Below are 15,383 nucleotides of genomic sequence, written 5' to 3' on the forward strand. Positions count from 1 at the left end.
TACTTTCAAAAGGCAACTTGATGTTGAGACAAAGATTTCACCTTATTTGAACAAACTGCAGTGGCTTCTCTTCTTCAGGAAGAGCTTGGTAAAATATGTTCATAGTACATTTTTAACACATTTCAAAGTACTGCTTTAGCAGCTGTCACTTTGAGGTTGGGGGAGGAAGGAATCACCCTATTTTCATAACCTGTACTTTCAATGAAAGCTACAATTGTTAGTGCCTTACTTTTTACTGAGAGAATAGATGTCTAAATCCCTCTTCTAAGCTAAAGTACTCTATGAATATGATTTGTCCTAAGCCATTTTAATAATAATGGCATTCTGCTCACTCTAGCATTTTCAAAGATGCACTGTACTAGAGAGACAAGTAGTTTGAAGCTCCCACACTATGAAACACAAATAATGCCAAAACCTTCCTTCTGTGACTGTGTGCAGCACAGAACTACTGATGCCACAATACTGACAGCAAAATGTAAGCAAAGTTGAGATTGGGAACTCTGCTCCAGGGTACAGGGAAGTGCCTTGAAATAACAAAAACAACCTATTCCATTTGATCAAATTAGCACCAGCTCAACACTACAAACAGGCAATTCTACAAGATAAACTTTTAACCTTTCACCAAATCAGACTAAGAGACATTATACTTGGAGAGGAAATTCTCTGGTAATTACCAACAGACAAGATTTGATAACCACAAGAAATACAACTTATAAAGGAAAACAACTCAAAACCAAGAGGATAATGCACTGCTAGATAGAGAACATGGAGGTTTTCCTGCAAAGCACAAACTTGTCCTCCACTTGCACGATCCATTACCTGCCCTCTTCCAACTTTAATTATCTATCCTACTCTCATAAAGGCATTTTCTCTAGCTCTCCATTTACAGAGTCACATTCTTTTGCCTTACAGAAATGGAACAGAATTAATAAATTCTTACTTCCCCTAAAACACCACACACCAGGCAGAAACGGTCATTTTTCCATGGCACAAGGAAGGGTTTCAAAATCTTTACCAGGAGAACTGCTGAAATTTGTGGGCAAAGACACCATATCCCTCCATTAACAGTGAAAAATTGATTTCTCTATTTCTGTTTTTCAAAAGTGAGGAATCTAGTAGAGTGCTATGTTTTCTAGATGCTGTTCCACAGACTTTTGTACCTAGGGCCAGCACCATCCTGAAGAATTCCTCCCACCCAACCTTGACAGTGCCACGCAATAAGCAAGATCACAGAAGTGATCCAAGTTAAAAATAACTTTACCAACAACAAAAGTAACTCAGTTCCCTGATCTGGTTCATTGAATGATCAGAAATAGGCACATCAGTGCAACAGTGGGACAAAACAGGACCAAACCCCTTAATCCAGCACAATTGTTGAGAACAAAGAATAGAGAAAAGGTGGTTTTATTTGCAAGTTTCTTCTGACTCTTGGTGCTGTAAGATACCTCTTTTAAGTAGTAACAATGCATACTTTAAACAACAAAAAAAGTCTACTTATAATTTAATACCTTTACCTTCAGATGTTCTTGCACCACTTCCCATTTACTTTTCTAATGGGAAGAATGAAGAACAAAAACCACCACATAAGACAGAGAAAAAAAAAATGTTCCATTCTTACTATGTACTGTTGATGTAAATCACAGCATACCTTAAGGTACTGTTAACTGCTCCCAGCTTGTTAGCTTGCTCACAGTCTTCCAATTCTTTGGAATTATTTGCTGCTTTTGAATACTGTAAAAAAAAGTCATATTTAATATGCAAATGAATTACTGAAATCCTCAAGAACAGGTGTTGTGAAAGGTCTTTCTAAGTTTAGCAGTGAGGTCCCTATTAGGGAAAAACCTCTAATTTTAGAAGCAGTATATGGTTCTGGAACATTTCTTACTTTGATTTTTTTTCCCTTAAGTTCATCAAGCTGATTTCACTCTGAATTTAACTGCTGCAGGGATTTCAGCTAAAGACAGCAAAATTTTGTTTTGCCTTTTCTTTAAATTGAGTTCTTTTGTTATGAAACACCCTTACATGGAGTGTTTCAGATACTTATTTACCATCTTTTTTTTTTCAAGTATAATCATATGCCAAGTTTCATTTCATTTTAGCAGGTATATTTATTATTTTTGGCCATTTTCCCTTCATGTTTCCTTTAATCCAATTCATCAGCCTGCTTCAGATGTGCATGGGTCTGGAAGACAAGCTTTTTCAGCTGAACTCAAATTTTGCTTATTTTAAAGACAAAATGGCAATATATAAGCTGAACTTTGATTCTGAAGTATTTTTTAAAAAGTAATCCACTAAAATACTTACTTTTGGAACACGTCTAAGGAAAACATTTGAAGAATTAAAGATTATATTCCACTATTCTATAATAACATGGTTATGTAAGGAGGGAATTTAAGTCTGTCAGCTTAAAGCTAGAAAGTTTTCTACGTTTAGGAACATAAAAGGTAGTAACAACACTGTCTTAAAAGATAAACTCAATTTCCTCCTTTTGTGGGTTTTTGGATTGGTGGGGGGGTATGTGTGTTTTTTCTAGACTAAACCTTAGGTCAATTAATAAAACAAATAAACGATAAATTTTAAAAGAAAGAGTAATTTATTTCTGTGGACAGCTTTGTGGTCAAGATGTCAGAGACAAAGTACCACCACAATATGTATCACTAAATAAAGAAATTTAATTAAAACTGTTCAGATGAGTAACCAAAACTATTTGCTTTTTAAAAATGCATTTGGCTGGACCAACATGAGGAAAAACAGCAGAAGACCTAAGACACAAAGGATATTAGAAAAAAACTATTAATTTAAATCTTGTTAGGGGCCTTGCCCATAAATATTTACTCTAGAAATAATTTCTCACTCAATTTTCTTGGATTTGGCAGGCATGGAGCCTCATTCTTTAGCATTGCATGGATGATAAAAGGAAAAATGGGAACAAGGAATGGCCTTAACCTAGACTGAAACAGATACCGCTGATGAAATAACATACGGAGATGCTGAAGCAAACATTCAGCATGTCTAGAGTTGCAAACCAATCCCTACCCTGAAGTGAAAAAAGGTTACTGCCAAGATTAGAATGCTAAATTTAAACTTTCTAAAGAAATGAACATTCAGGTCTCAAAACATATTTCCAACCTTTCCTATTCTCCAGTGTTTAATAGCAACAGTTGTTGGATCAGTGCTCTGTGACCCCTGACAAGATCAGGACAGAATAGCTGTTCTTGCCAACCAGGATCTCCCAAGACCAGTTACTGAAAAAAAAAAACCCACCAAAAAAACCCAACCAGAAAAGAAGTGCAGGAAGTAAATTACAAAATTGAATGTTGTAACCTGGAGTTACTGTATCCTGTCCCTTGCTTTAAAGATTAATACAGCTTTAATGTCTAGCCACGAAATACGCATTCACCACTCCAATGCAACAGAACTATAGAATAGGAAATTACTGTGTGCCTCTACAGCACTATTTCAAAAGGCTTATGGTGGTGGCAAGAATTAAAAAGACATCCCATCCTCTATTGCTAAATGCACTCCTATGGGGAAGCTGTACAAGTGTAACCTTGGTCTTGGCAGTTAGATGAGCCTTCAAAAGAACTGTTTTCTTCCTTGTTCAGCAAACAAAAAAAATCCCCCTCAAAAACCTAAATAGAGCTATAAGTTTACAAGCTCCTCTACATTAGGAGAGAAAGGCAATAGAAAACTGGACAGAAGCCACAGAAAACCTCTCCACAGGATTCTACTGTGAGTGTATCTATTCAAGAGATTGTAACTGTCAGTATTAAAAGGATGCCTTTGATTATTTTCAGCTTTCCAAGACCGACACTATCAGGATGAAAGAGAGAAACTGGACATGCATGCATTCTCAGGAAAAATAAAAACACCCTTTTTTTAAATTCAGTACTTTACAGATAAGCCATAAGGTGTAAGACTTCCCCAAATGGGAAATTAGGAGAGACTAATAGCACAGTACTTGCACAGTCCTTGAAACAAAACATTCATACAAAAATGAATTTGATATTTCTTTAAAAGGGATATTAAATGAGATTGTCAATTTTTAATTGCCTCTACAAAAGATCATTTAACTGAACCATAAGAAGTAAGAAAATGGCATAGGTAAGATTCATGTCCATTCTGATAACAAATTCACCCAGAAAAACAGCACGTATTAGTGTATTCTACTACAGATTAAAGGCACAGAATTGCCTAACTTTAAGTACTGTAGCTGGTTTCAGCAACCTGCAAGGCAACTCAAAGGAAACCACTGTAGCAAACATACAGCAAATGACAGCTTCCCAAAGAATCTATCCAACTTTCTTTATTGTGGTGAAAGCAAAAGGCATCCATTTTTTCACTTCCTAAATCCAATTTGATATGGTCATGTGAAGTATCCAAAGAACAGCATACTCTTTGGTTACTATTTAACAACTTATTTATGGCTCTCAAGATTAATCAATCAGGAAGCTCAAATTCAGAAAGAACCCTTTCTGAAACAGTTTTTAAAGTCTTACAGTCCCTCTCTTTAGGAGGCATTATGGCATTCCAGGAGTCATTTTCTCTACAATCAAGCTTGGAAGATAAAAGAGTCAATGAAAAAGAGAACTGGCAACACATTATTCAGCTAAAACACAAGCTCTGCTGCCCAGAGATAGTGTCAGCTTTTCAGAAAAACTACCGCTTCTTGTGCTGGAATGGCAAACAACTGACATTTAGGTCCTGTCAGCAAGAAAGATTTTTCTTCACTGATTACCATGAACCTTTAAATGAAGAGGCAGTCTTTACTTCAGAGTGAGTTAATGTATGTGTAAAAGAAACAAGACTTCTTCCTCTCGAGCTAAAGCTTGGACAGATTTGCCTGTTCTTTTCCAGACAGCAGCACACCAGTCATCAATTCACAATGAAGTATTCATCTCAGCTATCTCTGGTAATGTTTCTTGACATGAGATCTAAACCTAATGCCAACAGTCCTGTTCATAAGTCCTTTACGATATGGTGAACTACACCCAGTCTGCCCTGAGAGGCACAAAGCACTGGGGAGGATGGAGATATGACAGTTAATCAAGAGGTAAGTGTCTACAGCACAGTCAAGGCACTCAATGGGAAGATCTCTCATTTAGGCACCATTAACCCATCAACTGCTAAAATCCTCATTCTTGGGCACCATGTTTCAGGTGTCAGCGATTTGTGGGTAGTTCTGCTCTGATCTCTTTTCCTGGGCATATATAGCCTCTCAACTTTTAGCTTTGCTAAGATCACTTGGTGACCTAGAAAGGATGGCTTGGAGAGATGCAAGCAAAAGACAACAGCACAGACTGACTGCTTAAGTTTGCACTGGCCACTTTGGCCTAAACTGTCTTTAGACTAATGACCAAATAATCTCTGGACTAATGACCTCTTGAAAATATAGCATAACAGAACTTCATGCACTCATTTGGGTTCTTTTAATATTAGATGCTGTGATTACTTACGATTGTTAAAAAAGATTGCGCTGCTACTGCCTCTGTGCATTTTAGCCTATAGCTTTTTAAAAGGTGCCCTGTACTCAGAAATGAAGCAACAATTCTGCATCAGGCATTCTGTGGCCATGCACTGCTGTCCCTTGTCATTCACTGATTCAGTCTGCAACAGCTCTCCAGAAATTACAGACTCAAAATGACACAACAGTACCAGCTATGTCAGAAACACTACTATACATAAAGGCAAAAAGGTAAAGCCACATACAGGAATTTATCAGTTAACTATTTCATCAGTATGAGAACCCTGAAGGTTTATACTAAAAACTCACATAGCAGTTATAAATTTAAGATTTAAAAAAAAAAAAACAAAAAAAAAAAACCAGAAAGAGCTTCGAAAATGAAGGAGTACTTACTTTATTAGAGCTCCCAGCCTTAATTCCGACAGGTATTTTGCTCTAGAAACAAAAAATAAATCACAGCTTTTACACTGCTCATAGTAATGCTTGATTAAAATCTACAAATTAGGTATCATTCCTATAGAGGTCAAAGCAAACTTGTTTTTTGAAAAATTAACTTGCTCCTTTACCTTATCCACATGTTATATGCAAAACAGTGCTAGAGCTTAGAAGAGATTTACTCTTGAAGCTATCTGCACTCTCCATAAAATGACAAAGACCTTAAAATATTTTGGTTGTATTTCTACTTTTGAAATAGAAAATAAATTTGTCACTTTTACTTAAATTTAAGTTCTCACTTGAAAGTATTGCTAGTAGTGCCTGTATCATTAGCTAGTACTATAGTACTGGCCACTACAAATTAGCAAATTTTTAGCCAAAACCCCTTTTTCTATTATATATTATTCGATCCATACCTCAGGACAAGGTTCTACATGACAGTCTTTGATAGAACAATGGCCATCGTCAGCCCAAAATGGGCATGGTCTCTTGAGGTTGACCTAAACATACAAAACCAGAAGTTTACAATCCACACTGACATAAAGCAACTGTAGGAAAAAAGCTCTCAGTATCAGGAAATCCTTTAAATTCTTTTAATTAGACCCTCTAACTACTTAAGATGAAGCTTTGTGCAGTAAAACTGTTAATGATAATGGTCTCTAGTGAATGAACACTAACACAAAACATATTAGAGCAGAAATTAAATCTCTCACTATCAAATTGAAATTTACTAATTTAAATAAGTGCTTGGATGATTTTGGATTTCAAAAATCAAACTAAAAACAGGTTATTATTTTAAAATGTTAAAGATATTCCTCAGTCAAAAAAACCCCCAACAAGACATTTAGCAGATGGTACGACTTCTTAAAAGTGATGACAAATATCTTCTCATTACAGCTCAAACCTTGCAAGCACAGATACAATAAAAGCAGAGATTTTAGGTTGCCTCCCCCCATTTCCTCTACTCAATGCACAAACACCATTCCTAGAAAAAAATAATGCAAAATTATTTTTTGTACTTGTTCACTCATATCTTTTCAAATAAAGCACAAAATAGTTTTACATTTTTCATCACTTTCACAGTAAGGCCTATCATATAAAACTTTCACCTCCCACCAATTTCTATCAAAAAGGATCAGCTAAAATAGTTAAATTACAGCCTTCTTCAAAGCAAACTCTCATAACAGAAAATGCTTACACACTGAGGAAGATATAAGTAACTAGGCAGCCACTGTTTTTGCACAGAGGAATGCTGTAAATAAAATTTAAAAATAATCTGCAGCCTAAACTGCAGATTAATTCAGAAAGAACACATGGCAATCAAGATGTACTAGTCCAAGAATGACTGAAGAGCACTGAAAACTAGTACACACACAAACTGAGGTTGTATAGCACTTGTACTTTTATCAAACCAGTCATGTGCTGTCTACATAGAACATCCGATCATCTTCAGGGTATGAGGTATTGGATTTCATTATTATTCAGAGTAATATTCAGTCCTTTCACAAATTAAAAGACATTCTTGATTGTGAGGTTTCCACAGTTGGTGTGTTTTGATGTATAAAACTAGAGACACAAATGCTTATTTCTTTCATTAGGAAGTGTTCTACTATTTAGAAACCACCTAGCACAATTTCTGCAAGACCCCAGGAAGCTTTCTCTGGCCTTTGAATAAAAACTACCTCATCCATTCAGTATTCAGGTATGAGTTATTCTATATCACCACACATCATTGCCAGGGGCAGGGAAAACTACTTTCTTCCAGGGAGAAGGGGTTCTTTCCAGTGGAGAAAATGTGGCAGAAGGAGTCGTCTGATATTGTCTATTATTGTTTTCACCTCTGTGTGAATCACTTCTTTTCTTATGCCCTCTGTCATTAGTACTGTTGCTATTACTGTTCATTTTTTTATCTCACTGCTGTTTCCAGAAAACTGTTCTTATCTCAACCCATGATCTTTACCTTTTGTGCCTCCAATTCTCACCTCCATCATGACCTAGCATGGAGAGGGAGAGGAAAACTGGGGAAGGAGAGTGAGTGGAGTGTGGTTTAGTAGGGAGTACCATCCCTAAACCACAACGTCTACCTTCACAATTTCCACATCCATTTATGTGCTTAAAAGCACTTCCATCATTCTGCACAGGGATATCAAATGAGCCGTTGCTTACTGAAACAGGAAAGGGTGAAGAATGCTCTGACTGACTTACTCTGTTTGTTTGCTCAACACAAATTCTTCCCTGCCACCACTGGAAGTACTAAGTGAACTGTGGTGCTGGGCGGACTGCATGCAGGCCCTTGGAATTGCTATCTGTTAGGAAGATCAGTATAAAAGATGAGGCAGGATTGCAGCACACCCTTAGAGTATGATCTGCAGAACTGCTGTTGAAATGAACATTAGCTCTAAATCTGCAAGATGAAGTTACTGTACTATGAAGTCTCATATACCTGTTGCTCCTCATCTTCGTACTTTGTTTTCTATCTTTCTGTTGTCTCTAGAGAATCTCATTACCACTACTACATGATGTATTAGTACTAAAGTCGCACATATTCTGTTTCTCCTGAAAAGTGAATTTAGAACTATATTATGCAGCAGGAGATTCAAGGTGCAGTTGAATGTACATTACACTGCTTGCCCAAGGTAGAAAGGTTAGAGTCTAGTGCTTTCTTCTCCTTCTGCTCACTCATAACCCCATCTTGCCTGAGATTAATATTTGTCCGATTCCAGATCGACTAGATGACTTCTTACATCCTGAGGAGAAAAAACCCCAAAACCAACAAATAAAAAACCCCAACAAAATCAACAAAACCTTACCAACAAAACCCCAAACCAAATGACAAATGGAAATACCCAAACTAAATATCTACCAGGTTAAAGAGATGCATTGGTCTAACTGAGGCTTAAAAGTAGCAGGACGCTGCCCTAGAGGAGTGTGAGCTCCTTTTTCCAGGGGCAGGCAGCCACCTGATTAGCTCAGTCAAAATGCAACTTCACTTTCAGGTTAAGCATATCTGAAAACAGAAGTATCAGGCTTCAAATCTTCATTTGCACATTAGATAGTAATATAGACAAAAAAATGCTTCAAGTAATAAAAAGTCGTTTTACATACTACTTGAAAAAGGAACAGTTTTACCTATTTTTCAAAAGAATAACAAACACTAAAATCAGAAATAAAACAGTAACTTATCAGAAAAGTAAATCACACCAATATTTCCATTTCATATTACACACATTTCTTAGAAGATAAGCACTTCATGCTGTCATAAAATTGCTAAAATATGATCCTTTTCCAGTGCCTTTTGCAAAGACACTATCTTTAAAATTACCACTTATCGACAGAATGAAAGCAATCATGATTTACTGTCACTGACTCCAGGATCAGCATCGCAAACAAGACTCATTACCAACATAATACCAAGTGTCAGGGGCTGAAAACCTGCTTCAACCAAATTAAAGCGCTTTGGGCTTCTAATAGGCAGCATAACACTGGCAGGTTGACTTGATATGCAATCCTTCCTATATTTTCTGCATTTTATTCAAATTATTCAGGAAAATACCATTCAAAATGTACCTTGTAATATCTGAAGTAGTCACGTTCTTGCAGTTTCTGTATTTTGGGAAAGATCTTGAAAGTATTGAAGTCATCAATGCTTTCAATGTCACATAAACAATCATCTAGGACTCCTGAGAGCTATTGAAAAAAATACATAAACATTTATTTTAATATAGAAATAGAATATTAAGTGCAGAAAAATCTTTTAAAGAGAAAAATATGGTAATTGAAAGAAATACTAGTGAAATGCAGGTCCACAGCAAATATTTCTCATCACAAAATACTCTGTAACACACCTCAAAAAGTAAAACTGAAGCACTTTGAGCTTAAGCCCACTTCCAAATGCATTGCTAAATCAATGTTAACAAGGTTAACAATTTCATCCCTGAAATTTGTTGACACTTTCAGCATATAGAACTTTTTGAAGAATGAGCAACAAGATTTTCCAAATTACAAATACATGGTATATTAGCAAAGTTGCATATCAACTGTTCTCGTACCAAATGCTCACAAGTCAAATTGCCTAAAAAAATCCTACAATCACACACTGTCATCTTATTTTCATATTTCTTCTCAAAGTGTGAGAACACACCATCTAGTTTCCTTAGAGGCATGGGGAAAGGACTGTAGGTTCTTCTGCGCCAAAGAAGTTTGCAATTTCACAAATAAATTCAACAAATAAATACAAGGAAAACCAGCACAAGGATCTATATGTCAATGCTGTGAATCTGTCATGAAACTGAGTATGACTTTTCCAGGCTTGGCCTCATCCCTTTTCTTGTGCCAGGACAGCAAGCTGTACTGCTACTGCACTAGGTTAGGACCACCTCTAAGAAAAGCAGCACACGCTAAAAGTGCAGAAGTTCGACTGCCAACACAGAAAGGGAAGGCAGGACTGTGCATGTAGCAGACAGGGCAGCTCCAACTAACGTTGCAGACCAGGCTACGGAAACACTCTTGCTGAGACCCTGGCAATTATCACCTTATTGAAAGGTGAAAATACTGAAAGTGTGATTCTATGAACAGTTATATAATAAATTTCAATAAATCTAAACTAACTCTCTTAGACATAGCTTCTTAAACTACTACAAACATGTCTGAAGGCTTCAGACAAGTTTAAAAGGGAATGTAACCAAGCACTGGTGGTTACTGCTTCTGTTCTTCATTGACATCCATTATGGCCTAGAAATTATTTAAAATAGAAATGCCCACACATCTTATATCTTGCATGGGATTAGAAGAACTTCTAACTATTGAAACACCGTGTGGAAAAGAAGACAAAAAACATTTTATGCCTTTTTTTCCTTCCACAGATTTCACACAGATGAGATTATGAAATCATCTAATCTGTTTTATGCATGATAAATCACTCCTGTACTTTACAGAACAGATACCCTTATATAACCAAGCTTGATGTAAAAGAGCCACTACAAAACAAATTGTAGGCTTATGCTCCTTTATAAAGCATAAAGGAGGCCTGAAAAATGGATTTCCCCCAACTCTCTCTGAGAATAAAGAGGTGAGGATATGGCAATAAAGCAGTTGAGTGGAAAATTCACCTTATGTAGATCCTACTTTTCCTGAGGCAATAAATAGGCTGTCACAATTCTGTAGAGCAGATACGGCAATGAAGTAAAGCTAATTTAAGGAAAGATACTTTAAACAAATTTTTTTTCCTGCTGTTATGCTTGCCTTGTTAATCAAACCTGGGCAAACAACTGTCAAAGAGCCAATGTGTAATTACAGGTTTTTCACAGTCCACATGACTGCCAACTTCAAAGTCAGAAGAAAAAGCTTGTTATTAATGATGCTTACAGGAAGAAAACCCCCATGCACTTTAGCCTATATTCATTTCATTTAAAACTTGAAATTTTCTTATTGATCACACACAGGCAGAAATCTGTAAAGGTGCAGCCCTTGCAGGTAACAGTGTACCACAAAGCAAACAGCATAACATTTCATTATAATATAAAAAAGGCAAAGAGATAACTGAACATTTTGCTCAAATATTACTGAACTGTATAAATAGGATAATACACGGAAGTTTTTTTGGACTGAGAAGATAAAGAGTAGGAAACTATTTTGATGACCAGCTCATAAGGCTATGCACTGCTTACAAAAATAATTTTACCATCTATGCAAAAGGGAAAATGTTTTTTTCAGGGGAAAAATGTCCCAGGTAAATGCAATAGTTACACTCAGTGTCTAACCCTCATGGAAAAATAAAAAGCTGCAGCCATTTTATTTAACTAAGACCCCAATTCTAAGAACAACTTGGAAAATGCAGTACTGTTAACCTAGATCAATGAAGTTTCAGAAATGAATCCTCAAAAACTAGAACTGATCTAGTACTAGAGCAAGCAAACTAACTTCTCCGTTTTTTTTTTTCCCTCACAACTTTTCAGAACTGGAACAGTTAGCTCCCTGTATACATAAAATAGCAAATCAATGTTTCTTTGGAAAGCATGCTCTAAAATTAAACTAAGCTGTATCTGTACCAAACCACAAATTATAATTCTTTAAGAGCATGCATGAAACACTAATACTGCACAGCAGTGGAGTCAGTTCACAGCACAGTGATGCAACAGCAACACTGGCTTCGAGTACCCCAGTCAAAGGTTTTTTTAATTAGTCTAAGTGCAGCTCTCATTCATGGTGCAACACTCCAAAAACATGCAGAAAATAGTTTCTTTCTTTTTTTTTTTTTTTTTTCCAATACGCTTATCAAAGTACTTTCAGGTGTTGTCAAACCTAATTTAGTTCTTGAACAGGTACCAGAGCTATACTGGAGAAGTGAAACTTTTAACTTATCTTCTCCAAGATAAATCAACCTTTCAGAAGAAAAGGTCAATGTCCAACCTGCATCAATTCCTCCTTATAAAATCTAGAAAGAAAAACACAGTCAGCACTTAATAGTAAGGGGAAAAAAAGCTGAATAAATGCATATAATAATAAGCAATCTATTCATATAAACAACCGTATTAGTGTTATCAGGCTGCTGTACTTTAATTGCTCTGACATTTAGAAGGCCACTTGGGACACCTTGTTTTGTTCCTCAGACATTTCACTTTGCCATGGCTGCAGAATGAGAGAACAGCCTTAGATAACACAACTCCAAGAACTATTGGTTAGCTTATCGTTCCCTGCACAAGCCAAACTCTGAACTCAATATGCTAACAATTTTATGAAACAGCAACAACCAGTCTCTCTGCCAAACATCACATAAAACCCCATGCCACTTTATTAAGTGCTTCTTTAAGAACTCCATTTCAATTAGCATTTAGCTATGCTAAACTAGTTACTTAAATAATGTCAATCAGAGACTACCTCATCTTACAACAAAAAAAGCTGCAATAAAAAGCTATCTATGCTACTGTCATCACCACTTTGGGTGGCCACTTACAGTACAGCACATTATGCAACACAGAAATTTAGAAAATATAAGAGAATAATAATCCAGAGGGCAAGCTTAGCTCCACGTGGACGGTGTGTTCCTCAAAAAACTCTCTCCAACATCTTTGGCCCAGCTGAAGTCTCTCCTACTTGACACCAGCCATCATTTCAGTCATGGTCACACGGTGAACGAACAGCGAGCTCCTAACTACAGACACATGTCCTCCTAAAGCTGTGAAGGCAGCTTACAGAAGGAAGGACTGGGTGTTCTCATCCTTGCCGGTAACGTGGGCAAACAGACACGACCTAAGCACAAGCCAAGCCCGGGCATTGGCATCACCATTGGAACATATGGCTTCTCACAGACTTTCTCCCTGAAGCCACGGGCATGATCCAATCGGGAGCTTCCCAACATATCCCGCTGACTGATGCTACCTGTGGTTCCCAGGTCAACCAACTTCTCCCCGCAGACCGGCGGCACCGGCCCCGGGCTGGATCCCGACAAAAGCACCAGCCGCAGGGTATGGAAGGGGAAGGACGTGGGCTACAGACTCCAATAAGACATTCCCCGACTTCTCCACGGGGAGCAGACCCATGGCACGGCCCAGAGCTGCCCCCTCCCCTACGACCTCCCGAAGTGACCTCACCTCCCGCCTCTACCCCTCTGCTTCTCCGGGAGGGCTCCGCAGCCCCACCTACCCACAACCGGCGGGCATCCCTGCCCGGCCACGCTCCCTGCCGTGCCACCCCACCGCACCGTCCCGCCAGCCGCCGGTTCCTACCTGGGCCTCCGCTGTCAGCACGCAGCCGAGCACCGCCAGCAGCCGCGCTGCCAGCCGTGCCCTCGCCGCCGCGTTCCGGCCGCCGCCACCGCCGCCACTCATGCTGCTGCTGCTGCTGCCGCCGCCGCGACTGACGGAGGAGGGGGCAGCCCTCGCCCCGCCGCCGCCGGCACAGGAAGGAGAGGGACGCGCCGCGGGTCGGCGGCGGCAGCGTCTCCTCCCGGCGCGGCCGCTCACTGCGGGCGGCGGGACCCGCCGGGCGGGGGCGCCGCGCTCACCGCGACCTCTCCGCGGCACCGCGGCGCGCGCCCGGGATCCTCTTGCGAAGCCGCGGCACCGGCACCGGCACCGGCACCGGCACCGGCACCACCACCACCACCGCCGCCGCCGCCGCCGCCGCCGCCCCGCTCCAGCGCCCGCCGCTCCCGGGCCAGAGGCGCGCGGCACGCCGGGAGATGTAGTTCCCCTTGCGGTCCCGGGGCCGGGCCGGGCCGGGGCGGGGCGGCGGCGCCCAATCGGAGAGGACCACGCGCGCCTCCAAAACAAGTGGCGGCGGCGTGCGGGGGGCCGGCTGGGCGCGTGCGCGCGCGCGCGGGCGCGGGAGGGCCGCGTGAGGAGGGGCGCGCGAGGGGCGGCGGCGGAGCGGGGCTGTGGGAGCGGGGCTGTGGGAGCGGGGCTGTGGGAGCGGGGCTGTGGGAGCGGGGCTGTGGGAGCGGGGCTGTGGGAGCGGGGCTGTGGGAGCGGGGCTGTGGGAGCGGTGTGGCCCGGCCGGACCCGCATGAGCCAGTTGCGCCCAGTAGGTCCCAGAAGTTGCCTGATCATCCCAGCCTAAACTGAGTCCAGGCCAGTATATCGCTGTCCATCCCAGTATAACCCAGTCCAGGCCAGTATCAACCAGTTTAGCCGGGTACCACAGAATACCCTGAGTTGAAAGGGATCCACAAGGATCAAGTCCAGCTCCCAGGTCTGCAAGCACCATTCCCCAGAGTGTTGGGAAGCACCACGTGCTCAAAAGAGTGTTGCCCAAACACTTCTGGAACTCAAGTCAGGCTTGGTGCTGTGACCACTTCCCTGGGGAGCCTGTTCCAACCCCCAAGCACCCTCTGGGTGAAGAATCTTGTCTTGATATCCAACCTAAACCTCCCCTGACTCAGCTTCAGGGCATTTCCATGAGTCCTCTCACTGGTCTTGAATGAAGAGATCGATATCTGTCCCTCTGCTTCCCTTTGTAATAATGTTGAAGACCACGATGAGGTCTCCCTCACTCTCCTCTAGATGAAACAAACCAAGTGTGTCCCAGCATAACTCCCTATAAGCCCAGTCTAAGCCTGGTCCAATCTACAGCCCAGTCCAGACATGTACAAAGCAGTTTGGCTCACTGTATCCCAGTGCACTCCAGAATAACCCAGCAGGCTGGGGCCAGTGCTACACAGGTGAGTTGGTCAGGGCCACAGGACCCCCTGCCCCACTGTTGGGGCAGCCCAGAATCAATCTTTTGCTCCCAACAGTTAAATGTTTATCTGTTAAATGTTTATTTTCAGAATTGCAAAAGGCATATTTCTGTGAAAAACTTGAGTGTTGCTCTGGTTTAATGTGCAGGGTTGCTGAAATTAGGATTTTATTTTCTATTCAGATGCTAACTCAGGTTCTTACACCTTTCATGTGGAGAATACCCCTTTACTGGAGTGTGGAGACAACTTTAAGCCAAGAGTAACTATGTCAGAAGGCTTAAAGTTTTTAGATTGACCTTTGTTATTTAC

At 40.4% G+C, this 15,383-nt stretch overlaps 1 protein-coding gene across 1 annotated transcript in view; it reads right to left on the bottom strand.

Annotated features, from left to right (window-relative positions):
* Nucleotides 1-13,903, bottom strand: part of ERO1B (endoplasmic reticulum oxidoreductase 1 beta) — a 28,761-nt gene extending 14,858 nt beyond the window's left edge. The window contains exons 1-5 of the mRNA XM_050972510.1: nucleotides 13,624-13,903; nucleotides 9,467-9,586; nucleotides 6,316-6,399; nucleotides 5,858-5,899; nucleotides 1,649-1,731 (exon numbers count right to left, since the gene is read on the bottom strand). Coding sequence (XP_050828467.1) covers nucleotides 1,649-1,731; nucleotides 5,858-5,899; nucleotides 6,316-6,399; nucleotides 9,467-9,586; nucleotides 13,624-13,725 — 431 coding nt within the window. The 5' untranslated portion in view covers nucleotides 13,726-13,903. The remainder of the gene's footprint in view (nucleotides 1-1,648; nucleotides 1,732-5,857; nucleotides 5,900-6,315; nucleotides 6,400-9,466; nucleotides 9,587-13,623) is intronic.
* Nucleotides 13,904-15,383: the final 1,480 nt, after the last annotated feature.

This window comes from Serinus canaria, chromosome 3 (assembly GCF_022539315.1).
Source record: "Serinus canaria isolate serCan28SL12 chromosome 3, serCan2020, whole genome shotgun sequence".
NCBI lineage: Eukaryota > Metazoa > Chordata > Aves > Passeriformes > Fringillidae > Serinus > Serinus canaria.